General features: G+C 31.3%; 2 protein-coding genes across 4 annotated transcripts in view; one reads left to right on the forward strand and one right to left on the reverse strand.

The window, feature by feature from the left end:
• LOC139517270 (pecanex-like protein 1) overlaps positions 1-5,453 on the forward strand; it is a 46,667-nt gene extending 41,214 nt beyond the window's left edge. For both annotated transcript variants that reach the window (XM_071308159.1, XM_071308160.1), the window contains exon 38: positions 827-5,453. In XM_071308159.1, the coding sequence (XP_071164260.1) occupies positions 827-1,108 (282 nt within the window). In that variant the 3' untranslated portion in view covers positions 1,109-5,453. The remainder of the gene's footprint in view (positions 1-826) is intronic.
• Positions 5,454-12,398: 6,945 nt separating this feature from the next.
• Positions 12,399-16,304, reverse strand: part of LOC139517271 (putative leucine-rich repeat-containing protein DDB_G0290503) — a 69,588-nt gene continuing 65,682 nt past the window's right edge. For both annotated transcript variants that reach the window (XM_071308161.1, XM_071308162.1), the window contains exons 22-23: positions 13,391-13,512; positions 12,399-13,079 (exon numbers count right to left, since the gene is read on the reverse strand). In XM_071308161.1, coding sequence (XP_071164262.1) covers positions 12,914-13,079; positions 13,391-13,512 — 288 coding nt within the window. In that variant the 3' untranslated portion in view covers positions 12,399-12,913. The remainder of the gene's footprint in view (positions 13,080-13,390; positions 13,513-16,304) is intronic.

Below are 16,304 nucleotides of genomic sequence, written 5' to 3' on the forward strand. Positions count from 1 at the left end.
CATGTTGACATATTGTGGATTCATTTTTTATTTGTTGGATACCAATTTTCATGGATTTCCTGGGTACAGACAAACCATGAATTTAAATGTTCAACCAATTACAAATTTTTTAAAGGAATGCATGCAGCCTTTGCCGTATCAATGAAATTAAATATCCATGAAAATGCAAGTTTTTCTCAAACCACAAAAATTAGTACCCAGGAAAATGAATGAATCCACATTAGTTACAACATATCCTTCTTTTGGGAACTTCAGAAAGTAGGCTCAAAGCTTACTGAAATAGTGTACATACAGTAATTGTGTCTGGTTGTCCATTTGCCTGTCTGCATTTTGTATCTACAACTCCTCCTAGATCTTGACTTGAATTTACTAAACCTTTCACAGAATATTTAGTATTATATGGTATTGGACACCTATTTTATATGATAAGGGTTTTCCAATGGCAAATATGGTCGTATGTTATATATACTTAAAGGTCGACATTTTGTACCTACAATTACTCCATCACCAATGACCTTACTTCAACAAAAATTTCTTCAAATCTTTCTTACATGAAAATTTTTATTTTAGTAAGTGAACACCATTATTACTATAAAATGCCTTCATCTTGGGAATAGTTCTTTTATATCATTCATATTTCAGTGATTGAGATTTTTAAAGTTGAGTAAATTGACCCCCTTATACATTCATTTGATAATGTGGAGTCCATCACATGGTTCTGTTTAAACTATGGTGAAGGTAGGGATAGTCTGTTTTCTAAAATTTATTATCAGATATAGTAATGACATGAGTATTATATTTTAATGTGTACTTTGCTGTTTTTCAGATAATGGATCCATCTTTAGTTTTCATGAACATTAATCTTGGTCGACGTATTGATGTCCAATGGCCGTGTGAAGAATGGCGACTGAATGGAGGCAGTAATGCATGGCAGGGCTGGCTTCCTGCTAAAGGCATGGTGGGAATAGTCGTACATAAATGGATTCCTTGTCATCGAGAAACCGTCAAAAGGTCTCATGTGGACAAAGTCATACTTTTAGTGCAAATAGGTGACAAACATGTTCCAATTGCAGATTCTGGGGTAATGGATCTTGGTGCTGAAGTTTGACGATTCCAGTGTCTTCACAGTTATTAGCAGTCTTAAAATGAGTTTTCACGACAAGAGTGTGAGTGACATGTAATGAGAATATCCATCAGGAACGAATGAACTTGGTAACCACTGATTAAGTAGAACCTACGTTAGTACCATTTCTATCATGGGTATATTATCAGACTGATGTTCATTGAAAACTGCCAAGTTATACTGTCATGGAGATTCATGTAACTTAAATCATGAATGGTAGTAGATATGGACTTGACACATAACACTGTCAACTATGTATTGAATAGAGACTTTGTTAGTAAGTTATAAGACCCTTAATGACATTATGTTATTACATATTGTAATGAAGAATTAAGTGGCAAGTGGAAAGAGACAGAAATAGAAAGTTATTGAAGAATTATTTTTATACAGTTCTATCTTTACACAGGTGATGTAAGGTTTACAGACCCTGTATAGGTATAGTCAGTCATCATCAGTTTACAACGGCTTGTCATGTTTGTTATTTGTAGATTTGTAGTAAGTTTTGACGGAGATTTCAACTTACATTGATGAAACTTAAATGGGTAACTGTTAGCCATGTCTCCAGAATTTCTTTTTCATATTATGTTGCAAGTGTTTTATAAATCTAAATTATAAATTTGAATATTTATTGACCAGCATCATAAATTGTTAGATATTGTAATCAACATGGTAGTTTGTTTGAATATCAATGAATGACCAAATTGATGAATAATTTATATTAAACCATGAAAACTTTAAAACTTATAATTGTTCTAGTGAATTTTTCTTTACTTTAAAAGGCAAATATTTATTTCCTCCATTTGTTTTCTTGATCAATAAAGCACAGCAGGTTTATTATAAAAAATAATTAACCACCCAGAGAGGGATGTCAAATATTGCGTCTCTGGTGCCTTTCTTCTAAGATCAAGTTTCGTCTTTCATCGCATACCCCATTTTTGCAGTGCCTTCTCTAGGTACCATGTTCTTTAACATTAGACAGTCTTCAGTATACATCTAGCTTGAGTTTTGTGTTTATATATATCAAAATGAACATGTAAGACATGTATAATGAGTGTAAGCATAACCAAATCTACATACAAACCCAAGTTTGTGTGACCATGTATTATTGTTATTTTTGTCTATGTTGGCACTATTTTCAGGGTTTATTATCATGTTTATTCTGCTTATAAAGCAGAGTTTTTTGTAAATATATAAATAAATTTGATAACTTGTACATGATTGGTGATTTCAAAATCAAAAATATGTGATTTTGTGTAAATGTATGTATTGTAATTTTTAAACTAGCTATTCTATTCTGTGTTTTAACCATTCTGTATATTCTGTATATTTTGTGTATTTTAGAAATCGTGCCATGTTTGTATATTTGGTCCTTCAGTATATAATTCCAGTAACACAGAGTTGTTATGCTTATTGATGTGATATCTGCTTTATATTTAATCTATGGTTTACTTCATGTCTTTATGCAATTTCATTTTCATCTCAGACAAAAAGAGATGCATAAATTTCTATTGTTTTTCTCCGCCATTTTATTTATAGTAATCTATTGTTTAATTGTGTTTCCAAGAAGGTAGTGATTATTCTTTCAAGTTTTGACACCAACTACTTAATTTAAAATGTGAACACAAAAAGGCGTAAATTTGATCAACAGTTACATATCATGTGACATAGGTATCTGGTCAGTGCAGTCATTCTAAATTTTAACCTTTGAATGATTTGCTGCACCTCTGAGGGCTGAATATGATCTGTATCAGATCAATAAGTAATCAAGTTCTAAATTAATTTCAGATTTTCAAGAAAATTATTATTTTCTGTGTGTTTTAGGTCATTTATGCAAAAATTGACAATCATTAAGTTTATAAATACTGATAATTTAAGAATGATATTCTACATATTACTGATATTCAATATCACCTGGACTTTAATGTGTTCAGACCATATCAAATTTCTTTCCTTTATTTCCCAAGTTTTTAAATTAAACAGTGTTATTTGACATTATATATATATAGATGTGTATCTATGTTAAGTAACATCTTAGAACAAGACATTGCACAGTTGTTAAACAAATTCTCATGTAATTTCATATACATGTATAACCAGAATATTTTTTCAGTTTTATTTAACATTCCTTAAATTGAAATCATTTTCCCATTAATTTAGGTGTTAGTTATTTCACACAGAACTCCTCAACTTTTATTTGCAGCATGTAATTTATACTGCTCAAATCAGATACTGGTAACTTACATACTTCATGTTTTATTTAATTTGCATATTTTTAAAGATTATTTAAGATTTTTTTAAATGTACAAATGTAAATTAACGTACATATCAGATTGTACAAAACATTACCTTTTATTGTTTGTATGAAATCAGAGATTCTATATTTATTATAACATGGTTCATCATCATACAATATATCATAAAGGAAGTATGTGTAGATATTTGATGGATTATTTTGGTAAAACATTATAATTATTGTATACCTGTCTAGTATGCATGTCTTTCGCATAAATGTTATTTTAAATTGGTGCTTTATTACTTCTATTTTTTTGCATTAGTCAGAAATCTTCCTGAGAAGATTTTTTTTTATAAATAAAATTTCTTTAGATCATTAAGAATGTAGTACACATTTTTGAACTCCCCAGGTTAAAAGACCAATGTGAAATACTACCACAGTTTATTTCCCGTCATTTGTTAAAAAATTTCCAAATGCTCTATTTTTGTAAAAACTGAAAAAATAAGATTGATTATGGAGGTCATTTAAAAAGAATTTATTTGTGGTTTAAAAACCAATGTTTATTTGACTTCTCAACAGTCAACAGACATTCTATGGTGATCAAATGACAGGAGCTTAGTCCTTTGCTTACTGAGGGAGGATGTTCGGGCATACTTCTTTCAATTATAACAGTTTGTGTTATGCAGAAATTACCTTGTCATGTCATTTTATCCTAAATGGGTTAGTTTAGCTACACAATTTTTGGTGCATTGTAAGTTTCTCAGAGAGAAAACGACTCAAGACACATTGAAATTCACATATATCAAGATTTCTGTGTAAAGCAAATTTACTGGTGGGTCAATTGTTGTGTTTTTTAGGTTTTTTCCAGAGTGTATCTCTATTTCTTCATCCAGTTATTTTTTTTTTTAAATTCAATATATTTACCTTTATCACCAACCATTTTGTCATTGCAACTCCTTAAATGAATCATATTATGAAACTTTCTAACTATGGTCTTTCTAACCATTGATTCTATTTTTTTAGCATAGATTTTCTCAATTTCTGTTATAGATATAAGATTTTGGAACAGTCTTAATATTTCTTTCTCCTAACTATTGATTCGACTGTTTTATTGAAAAAAATCACTGATTAATTTTTGGTACTGTAGTCTTGCAAAATCAGGAATATTAATTTCAGTTAATTTCATCGTTTGTATTCAGTGATTTACATTTACTGTTTAGAGGCAGTACAATTTTGATTAAAAAACAGAAGAAGAATGAAAGCTTTATAATTCCAATTTTAAAGAGACAGAATAAACTTCCATAATTATTTCAATGAAAATAACACTTTGTGCCATCAATTAACCTACTAACTAATCTAAGGGAGTTTAAGTATATATTAAGAGCTAGTCGAGCTGTGAGAACTCTTCTTGTCTCAACTTTTAACGATATAGGAGTAATTTTGATTTGATTCTTTTTCTAACTTTGTTTTAAATGTTGTTGAAAATTTATTTAAATTATTAGTTACAGTTTGTTTTGTTTTTTATTTTTTTATGTCTGCAAAATGTGCAATTAGTATTATGTGTATTTGTGTTTGTACATGTGTATTTTTGTTGATATATGTGTATTTGTGCAGGTATGTTGTGTTTTATGTTTGCTTAAATAATGGCATACTTCGGACATTATTAACGTTGCAATGGAGGCACCAGTTATTTTTGAAACTCAAATGAATTCGAAGTAAAAACTTTTAAGAAAATTCATTTTATGGTGTTAAAAATTATTTTATCAGTTATTTTTATGAAATAGACAACTGTTTACAAAGTGAAACCATAGGTTTATTTCTTTTTTTATCATATAGTGCTCTGAAAACATGTCTTTTCAGTAACAATTGGAAGAGTTATTTTTCATTGTGCTGATAGTCTAACACTTTTTGAATCATTTGCAAGTTTTAAGTGTGTATGTTTTCTATAGACTAGATTCCTTAGTGTTTAAAGAAAGAATAAAAATGTGTAGAATTTTTACCAAAGTCATTCCATTCATTGTGTTTCAATTTACATAGTATAAGAATGATTATATTCACATGGTATACTGTTAGAATGTGGAATAAATGTGTATGTAATGAAAATGAAAAGTGTCAACTTAAAGATCAAATAAAACATTGAAAAAAACAATAAATTATTACAAAAAATTGATAGTTATTTTTGACACCTCCATTTACAACCATGTGACACCAGTGTTGGCCTTTTGTTTACAATTTATTGTCTGTAGATTGTCATTTCAGTCTCATAAATTGTGAATTAAAAACATATACTACTAAATAAATAACTAGGTCCAATTTGTCAGCTGACACTGCTACCACAGCCAGAAACAGCATAAGTATGTCTCACTTGTCGACTCTGTCATGGCAAGACAAAAATCCAGGCTACAAAAAGGAGTAGGTACTTGAATTCCGGCGCAGGACATTTTAGCCAAAAAATTGAAACTACTAGGGGACATTATACATGTTATAGCGCCCACATTGGAGCCCAATTTAGCGCTGGGTTAATCAGTTCACCTGTAATTTCGATGTCCCATTTTAGCAAAAACTTACCTGATTGAATAAATTCTACAAACAGCTTTATACGATCCATGGCTACACAAATGGGCATTATATATACTGCTTGTGTTTTGCGTGTTGTCTTCAAAATCAGAGGAGGTGTATATTAGCTGCACGTCAGCTGTTAAAAAATTGTGCTCCGACAGAGGCTACATGTTCCAGCTGAAAATAGTTCATAATGCAATTCTCTGAACATTATTGTACAGGTGGTATATCCAGAGCCCATTACATACTTTCTTTAGGATACAAATTCCAAGCTAGAAACTTCTTTTTACATTTGATTTATAAGCTTTTTGACTTTTAATGGTGTATTTTATCTAGGGTATATGTTTATATTGTGCTTTCTTGATTGTTAAAGTTTTTTATTTATTATATATTATTTATTACAATGTATAATAAAGTATTTCACTTAAATGGGCATTGACAATTTTGTCATTAAATTCATTCGAGGACCCACAATATCACATGTTCTAGTTTAGATGATGCATAACATTCTGAGACACATTATATATTAAAGGGGCATAGGCTAGGATTTTTTTTTTATTATTTTCGTTGTTATAGATAGAAAAACTGAGTTTAGCTTTATGCAGTGTTTGGCTCAATTTTGTCATATTAAGCTGAAAAACATAGCCAATGTACTTTAGTTCAACAGTAGTTGAATATATGTATTCATGTGGCCTTTGATATAACCTTTGTTGGATATAGTTTGAGTATGTGTCTGGTGAAAATCGATAGGAAAATAGTAGTTTTCATTTGGTTGCAAGTCATGATGGAAAATATGAATAAAATCCCTCAGGTATAGAAGTCGTCTTCACCTAGGACAAATCCGATGCAGTACGCTGCTGAATCAGACTAGTAGGTCATCTAGTTTCAGAAGAGATGATGAAAATGTGATTTCACATAGGCTTCAATTGAAATCTATGTGCCACAGTAGCCACCCAATCAACACCAAATAATTTATCATATGTAGCTTGCCTCCCAGTTATGATTATCTATTATTGTTTTCAAAATTATAGCCAAAAACACAAACATGTCTAAATCAAAGAATTCTAAGTGATCTATCTCGCAAACACAATGTCCCCAATAAAAAAAGGAAAAGCTGTTAACTTGGTCATTTCAGACAGTAATGTTGTCATTTAGTTTAAATACCCACTCTAAGGTTGATTGTGTCAAAGTAAGGTACAGATTCAAGCAAGATAAAACAAGAGGTAACTGTCAACAAATGTATTTAATTTGTTAATGTCATAAACTCATTGTTGAAGCATCGAATGACCATAAGTCCTGAGCAACATACAGGGAAACTTGACCTAAACTTTGTCATCAGAAAAGGCTATTTTCTGATCAATAAAGGACATCAATTCCTCAACAGCACATGTAAAAATTGAAAATTGTTAATATTGAAATTGACATACATTTTTTATCAGTTACAGCATATCTAAATTTAAAAAGAATTGGTTGTTTGGTTCATCATTTACTACCAGTAGACATAAAGCACCATTTTCCAATCAATCAATCAATGGCCATAACTCATGAACAGCAAAAATGAAAAATGTCAATTTTAAACTTTAACTTTTTACATTGGCCGACATCATTTGGAACCTGAGTTCTAACTAGAGAGCCAGATGAACAGTAAATAATTTTGAAGAGTAAGGTCTCTAGACTACCAGGAGTACAAGGCCCCTACTCTGAATATGTTTAATTTCAAATTCAAGTTCTAATGGCAGGAAAGCTATATCCAATCATAACAGGTGTTATATATGACCATGTCAATCCCATCTACTTCAGAACTCGGTTGCCAAATGAAGCTGGCCATTGTGACTTAGATGGAGAGCTGTCACATTGGCACTCATACCACATCTTCATATTTGTATTAACATGAAATGGTTTCTAACTTAAAACAAGTACACAAATATACTCTGGTTTTAAAGTTAATTAATTAACAAAGTGTAGATCTGTCTGGTTAAAGTTTTCCTTCCTTTTCATGCAAGAAATATTGAACACACTATTTTGTTCATGCTTCTTTTCTATGTGAAATTTGTGCTGTTGTATATGAAATAAAATATGACAAAGAGTTTACTTTTTTAATTTTCATTTCCTTGAAAATAACAACAAAAACAAAAACAAATTAAATATAAAATTTAACAATAATGCACCTGGCATATGTAACAAATAATGTTTTAATCATTAAAAAAAAAAAAATCTTACTAAAATACAAAATCATTCTAAAAATTATTACATTTATATGACAAGACCACAAATTTTAAATACAAATTATGGTAAACCAAAAAAATAAACTGAAAAACAGCAAAAGAGTTCTGTCCTGGTTGTTTACTTGGTTTGAATGAAAATTTTTGATTCTTACATTTAAATTGCTGCATGACCACTGTTAATAGTACAAAGTAAATAACCTAAGCAAATCTATCAACAAAATCGTTACATTTTTATTATGAAAGTTAAAATTTATAATTTACTCCTGTAACAGACAAAACTGTTTATTCAAGATACCCTCAGGTACAATTCTAATAAGAATGTGTCCATAGTACATGGATGCCCTACAGGCACTATTATTTTCTATGTTCAGTGGACCCTGAATTTGGGGTCAAAACTCTGATTTGGCATTAAAATTAGAAAGATAATATCATAGGGAACATGTGTACCAAGTTTCAAGTTGATTGGACTTCAACTTCATCAAAATCTTCCGTAACCAAATACAAACCAGATGCTCCGCAGGGCGCAGCTTTATACGACCGCAGAGGTTGAACCCTGAACGGTTGGGGCAAGTATGGACACAACATTCAAGCTGGATTCAGCTCTAAATTTGGATTGTGATTAAATAGTTGACACAGCATAGGTTTCTGACACAGAATGAATGTGGTCTAATGAACTTAAAAATTTTTGTTTGCCTTTGAGCAATTCACTATGCTGTTGAATATTAATCCTCTCAAAAAAATGTTGAAGAAATTTTCTTTTTATTTATGAAATCTGAAATGAAAAAAATTGACCCCGCAATTTTTTTTTCACATCCCCCTTTCCCTTATTTCAAAACTGATCTCAATTCAAATTTCTAATGAAGTTTGCAACAATAACTACTCATTTAAATACATCATAAAATATTAAAATGTAAAAAAAAGTGCTTGTTATCACTGAATGGTAAAGATTGTTTTAATCTATCAGTTGGTAGTAAAAGTGAATATACATTGTATATTGTATAAAACAATGATTTAAGTTGATTCAACTACTATTCTGGACAAAGAAAGATAACTCCAATTGAAATCCAATTGGAATTTCTTGCTATTGCACAATATTGTGCAATTAGATATTTCTTGCTATTGTGCAATACTGTGCAATTGAAAATATTTGCTATTGCACAATACTGTGCAATTGAAGATTTCTTGCTATTGCACAATACTGTGCAATTGAAGATTTCTTGCTATTGCTGAATACTGTGCAATTGAAAATTTCTTGCTATTGCACAATACTTAATATAATAATTTTGGATCCTGATTTGGACCAACTTGAAAACTGGGCCCATAATCAAAAATCTAAGTACATGTTTAGATTCAGCATATCAAAGAGGCCCAAGAATTCAATTTTTGTTAAAATCAAACTTAGTTTAATTTTGGACCCTTTGGACTTTAATGTAGACCAATTTTAAAACGGGACCAAAAATCAAGAATCTACATACACAGTTAGATTTGGCATATCAAAGGACCTCAATTATTCAATTTATGATGAAATCAAACAAAGTTTAATTTTGGACCCCGATTTGGACCAACTTGAAAACTGGACCAATAATAAAAAATCTAAGTACATTTTTAGATTCAGCATATCAAAGAACCCCAAGGATTCAATTTTTGTTAAAATCAAACTAAGTTTAATTTTGGACCCTTTGGACCTTAATGTAAACCAATTTGAAAATGGGACCAAAAATTAAGAATCTACATACACAGTTAGATTCGGCATATCAAAGAACCCCAATTATTCAATTTTTGATGAAATCAAACAAAGTTTAATTTTGGACCCTTTGGGCCCTTTATTCCTAAACTGTTGGGACCAAAACTCCCAAAATCAATACCAACCTTCCTTTTATGGTCATAAACCTTGTGTTTAAATTTCATAGATTTCTATTTACTTATACTAAAGTTATGGTGCGAAAACCAAGAAAAATGCTTATTTGGGTCCCTTTTTGGCCCCCAATTCCTAAACTGTTGGGACCTAAACTCCCAAAATCAATACCAACCTTCCTTTTGTGGTCATAAACATTGTGTTAAAATTTCATTGATTTCTATTTACTTAAACTAAAGTTATTGTGCGAAAACCAAGAATAATGCTTATTTGGGCCCTTTTTTGGCCCCTAATTCCTAAACTGTTAGAACCAAAACTCCCAAAATCAATCCCAACCTTTCTTTTGTGGTCATAAACCTTGTGTCAAAATTTCATAGATTTCTATTAACTTAAACTAAAGTTATAGTGCGAAAACCAAGAAAATGCTTATTTGGGCCCTTTTTGGCCCCTAATTCCTAAAATGTTGGGACCAAAACTCCCAAAATCAATCCCAACCTTCCTTTTGTGGTCATAACCCTTGTGTTAAAATTTCATAGATTTCTATTCACTTTTACTAAAGTTAGAGTGCGAAAACTAAAAGTATTCGGACGACGACGACGCCAACGTGATAGCAATATACGACGAAATTTTTTTCAAATTTTGCGGTCGTATAAAAACTGAAGCGGGACAGACAGACAGACAAATGAACAGATGCACAGACCAGAAAACATAGTGCCCTCTACTATTGTAGGTGGGCATTAAAAACGAAACTTCAATCATTCATGCCTATATTTATCTAAACTAGGTATGTGATTTTAAAAAAGTACTAATAGACTTTAAACCAAAAATAATGGCTTTAGCCCAGCTAAACACTTGTAACTGAAGAATGAACTAAAAATTCTATATAAATTAGTCTTCTGCAAATATTCTTAAACACAATAGAAGCTAGAAACTTGCAAGAATATCCAAACAAAGATAAAACCAGATGCTCCGCAAGGCGCAGCTTTATACAACCGCAAAGGTTGAACCCTGAACGGTTGGGGCAAGTATGGACACAACATTCAAGCTGGATTCAGCTCTAAATTTGGATTGTGATTAAATAGTTGACACAGCATAGGTTTCGGACACAGAATGAATGTGGTCTAATGAACTTAAAATATTTTTTTTGCCTTTGAGCAATTCACTATGCTGTTGAATATTAATCCTCTCAAAAAAATGTTTGAAGAAATCTCCTTTTTATTTATGAAATCTGAAATGAGAAAAATTTACCCCCCCTTTTTTTTTCCACATCCCCCTTTCCCTTTTTTCAAAACTGATCTCAATTCAAATTTCTAATGGAGTTTGCAACAATTACTACTCATTTAAATGCATCATAAAATATTAAAATGTAACAAAAGGTGCTTGTTATCTCTGAATGGTAAAGATTGTTTTAATTTATCAGTTGGTAGTAAAAGTGAATATACATTGTATATTGTATAAAACAATGATTTAAGTTGATTCAACTACTATTCTGGACAAAGAAAGATAACTCCAATCAATTGAAAATTTCTTGCTATTGCACAATATTGTGCAATTAGATATTTCTTGCTATTGCACAATACTGTGCAATTGAAAATATTTGCTATTGCACAATACTGTGCAATTGAAGATTTCTTGCTATTGTGCAATACTGTGCAATTGAAAATTTCTTGCTATTGCACAGTATGCAATTGAAGATTTCTTGCTATTGCTGAATACTGTGCAATTGAAAATTTCTTGCTATTGCACAATACTTAATATAATAATTTTGGATCCTGATTTGAACCAACTTGAAAACTGGGCCCATAATCAGAAATGTAAGTACATGTTTAGATTCAGCATATCAAAAAAGCCCAAGAATTCAATTTTTGTTAAAATCAAACTTAGTTTAATTTTGGACCCTTTGGACTTTAATATAGACCAATTTGAAAACTGGGCCAATAATCAAAAATCTTAGTACATTTTTAGATTCAGCATATCAAAGAACCCCAAGTATTCAAACTTTGTTAAAATCAAACTAAGTTTAATTTTGGACCCTTTGGACCTTAATGTAGACCATGTTGAAAACGGGACCAAAAATTAAGAATCTACATACACAGTTAGATTTGGCATATCAAAGAACCCCAATTATTCAATTTTTGATGAAATCAAACAAAGTTCAATTTTGGAACTAAAAGTATTCGGACGATGACGACGCCAACGTGATACCAATATACGACCAAATTTTTTTTAATTTTTGCGGTCGTAGAAAAAATATAACCTTAGTAAGAAACTTGTAAAAATATCCAAACAAATATATATAACATACAATCTTTAATAACTAGAAACTTGTAAGAATATCAAAACAAAAATATATCGGCAATATAACAAATTAATGAGCCTTTCATCCAATCTTAAGAAAAAAACTTAATATTTATAATAAATCAATGACAAAACCTAAATGTTTTAAAAGTTATACAATACAGTCAGCTTTCTAATCATACAGCTATTAAAAATTTCATGCTTTACATTACTTGTCTATAAAAAAAAGATGCATCATAGGTACATATTTATATCCACAGATTAATTTCGACAAATTGAAAAGGGGGATATAAAATTAGCAGGACACAAAAAAAATCCAAAATTTAAAAAAGAGTTCATATTTTTAGTTGCATCAAACATTGCATAAGCATTTCCTAAAGATCTACATAATATACACCAGAAATATCATTTGGGATGGCATCATATTTTAACAACATGTAAAGTCACATTACTTTGGAACCACTGTCACATCTGACAATTATCAAATTGCATATAGAGTTGATTTATGTGATATAAAAAAACATTGTGTAAACCCTCATTTATTTTCATGGATACACATCAGGAAAATAAAAATAAAACAAGTCTCCAATTTAATTCAACAGTCTTAGACCAATATAAATTTATACTTTAGGACTTTCTTCCACGTTCCTGACAGCAAAGAAATCTGTAAGAGTATTAAGAATTTTCTTCACAACAGGTATGCTCCATGCTCTCCCAATCATCTGTCGACGTTTAGTAACTGGGATGTTCCCTACATCTGTATAATGATCTGGAAATCCAAAAACTCTGAAAAATTGAATTTTTACAATTAGCGTTTTTGCACGAAAGTTATTTGTCAAAACACTTATATATTTTTCTGACAAAATTTCAAAAATCTTGTATCCTTCACAATCTTTTAATTTTATTTATATTATATGCTTATATTACAGACTTTTATTGCAATAGTTGAATAAAAGTCAGAAATGCAAGATTAATAAATAATTTCAATTTCAAAGTTGGTCATTTTTGCAAGAACTGCTCTTTTTTACTTCAAGATTAAGTATTTACAAATGTCAAGGTGACCATCATGGTACATCATACATTGTCACCAGCCATACCGTTCTAATTCAGAAATCCAGATAATATCATCTTTGCCATTCATAGTTACAGGGAAGAAAGCATCATTTTTTCCTTGCTTCAAAGAATTCTGTCTTGTTGTAACAGTACGAATTATCTTTACCTAAAATTAAATATTTATGGTCAAAGAAATCATTCTATAAGATTTTCAATGCAATGAACAATACTAAAGTTTCATATGGGTATTCTTCCAGCATTAACAGGATTAATAATCCCTGAAGTGAACTGTTATACAGAATTTGGCAAATCTTGCCATCTATGCCGTGTCCTTTCTGTACATTTCTTTACATTTAAAGTTCACAGCTTGAACAGAAATTGAGCCTAACTTGAGGTGGGCGACATTCTGATTATCCTTTTCCAGAGCAGTTTTGCTCATTTCTTGTTATTTTAGATACATTGTGAAAATGTAATATCTCACAGCTAAAAAAAAGTGATATTTGTATTTATATTCTAGTTTCATACATATAAGGCTTAAATTAAAATATTGTTTGTTTGCAGTTTACCGACCGACCCTTGAAAATCCTCCCGACTGTGAAAATTTTATTGCTTTAAATTTGAAGAATTATTTTTTAATACTTCTATTGACGCGATCCGGAACTTTGGGTCCTTTCTGGAAATGATTTAAAGTCTGGGTCAATTACGCATTTCAAGTTCGGTTTTTCTTAGCTTCTCGTCAAGCGTTCATGTCACCATTTAATGATAAAGCACATGGAAATTGTTTACAGGTATCCATGAAGTCACGGAGGAGTACTTTACGCTGTCGTCTCGTGTCAATTTTAAGACAAATAACAAACAAAAAAGTTTATTAGTAAACTGTTTATACAGATTCAGGCACATGTAATGATGTGTGATGATATCATTGACGATGATGCAGCGGATGTAATCATAACAAATTGCCCCACTGGCAAATCGCCCCACACCTAATCGCCCCACTTTTCACCAACTCGTCCCATTAAAAAAAACCCGCCCCAAACTGGTTTACCAAATCGCCCCACTTTTCACCAACTCGTCCCATTAAAAAAAAACCGCCCCAAACTGGTTTACCAAATCGCCCCACTTTTAAAAATATCGCAACACTTGTGAAATGTGTTAAATCCCGTTAATGTTTCTCCTGCCAACTCGCCCCACTTAATGGAAAACGGTAAAATCTAGATAAATATATTATTAACCAGGATGAATTAAGTAATGCCAACTCGCCCCACTTAATGGAAAACGGTAAAATCTAGATAAATATGTTATTAACCAGGCTGAATTTAGTAATGCCAACTCGCCCCACTTATGGAAAAAGATGTTATCCCGTTGTATATGGGTTAATCCCGTTAATATTACTCCTGCCAACTCGCCCCACTTAATGGAAAACGGTAAAATCTAGTAAATATATTATTAACCAGGACTTTAAGCAATTAATACTGAACAGCACAATTACATGTAATATACGAATACATCCGGGTAGAAACACTCTCAAGTTATTCTTATTAAAACTTAATTAAATCTTATAGGAATTTAAAAACAAAACGTCTTATTTCTGCAGATTACAATCTTATAATATAGCACACTGGGCATAATATTTAATGATCATTTTGAAGGTTTACATATATATATATAACTAGATATCATTGAGATGGGAGCCATCTCTGTGGGCCCCGCTGTCAATAACGTGGGGTAAATAAGTTGTATGGATAATCTGATATGAAGCATTATTTGAAGTTATTACATAGTCTCATGTGTGATTTTGATCTAAGATTTTAAGTTAAAACTGATAAATATTCTCATCTTACTTTCATAGTATAATAGTGATATGACTGCATGATGTGAACTCATTGATTACTACTCTAAGGTGACTTCTGGATATATGGATTGATGTTTGAACAATATGTTTAAAGGTGCTGCCCAATTGATATTTGTCACATATTTTTAGAATTATGCCTTCAATATATTATGACCCACCAAGTATAAAGTATGAAATATTAATGGTTCTCGAGAGGTAGAGCGGACACAATTTGTTAAAAACAACGAACAGATGGACAGACCGACAGACTGATCTTAGACCTAGGATGCATACATTATGACACATTCTCTTGTGTTGGTTGATATATATGTTAAGTTGAAAATGTTTGTCAGGTATAAAGTATGAAATAATAACAGCTGTCCTCTCAAAATATAATGTGGATCAAATTTGTTAGCGATGGACAGACCAACAGACAGACAGACCTTTGACCTAGGAAGTGGTACATATATCATGACACACCCTCTGGTGTTGGTTAAAATAGATGTCAAGTATAATATTTGAAATCATAACGGTTTTCAAGATATAGAGCGGACACAATCTTCACCACAGGACACAGGGTTGTCAACTGAAACCAAAGTTTTTTTGACGTTGACCTTTGACCTAGGAAGTTGTACATACATCATGACACGCCCTCTGGTGGTGGTTAAAATGTATGACAAGTATATACTTTGAAATCATAACGATTATCTAGATATGGAGCGGACACGATCTTCACCACAGGACACAGGATTGTCAACTCGAAACCAAAGTTTTTGACCTTGACCTTTGACCTAGGAAGTTGTACATACATCATGACACACCCTCTGGTGGTTGTTAAAATGGATGTCAAGTATAAACTTTGAAATCATAATGGTTATCTAGATATGGAGCGGACACGATCTTCACCACAGGACACGGGGTTGTCAACTGAAACCAAAGTTTTTGACCTTGACCTTTGACCTAGGAAGTTGTACATACAACATGACACACCCTCTGGTGTTGGTTAATAATCATGTTAAGTATTAAGTATGAAATCATAACAGTTCTCTAGATATGGAGCGGACATGAAAGTGTTACGGACGGACCACTATAGGGCGACCCGCCGTCGGCGGGGCCCTAATTATATT

The sequence above is a fragment of the Mytilus edulis genome, chromosome 3 (assembly GCF_963676685.1).
Source record: "Mytilus edulis chromosome 3, xbMytEdul2.2, whole genome shotgun sequence".
NCBI classification, from domain to species: domain Eukaryota; kingdom Metazoa; phylum Mollusca; class Bivalvia; order Mytilida; family Mytilidae; genus Mytilus; species Mytilus edulis.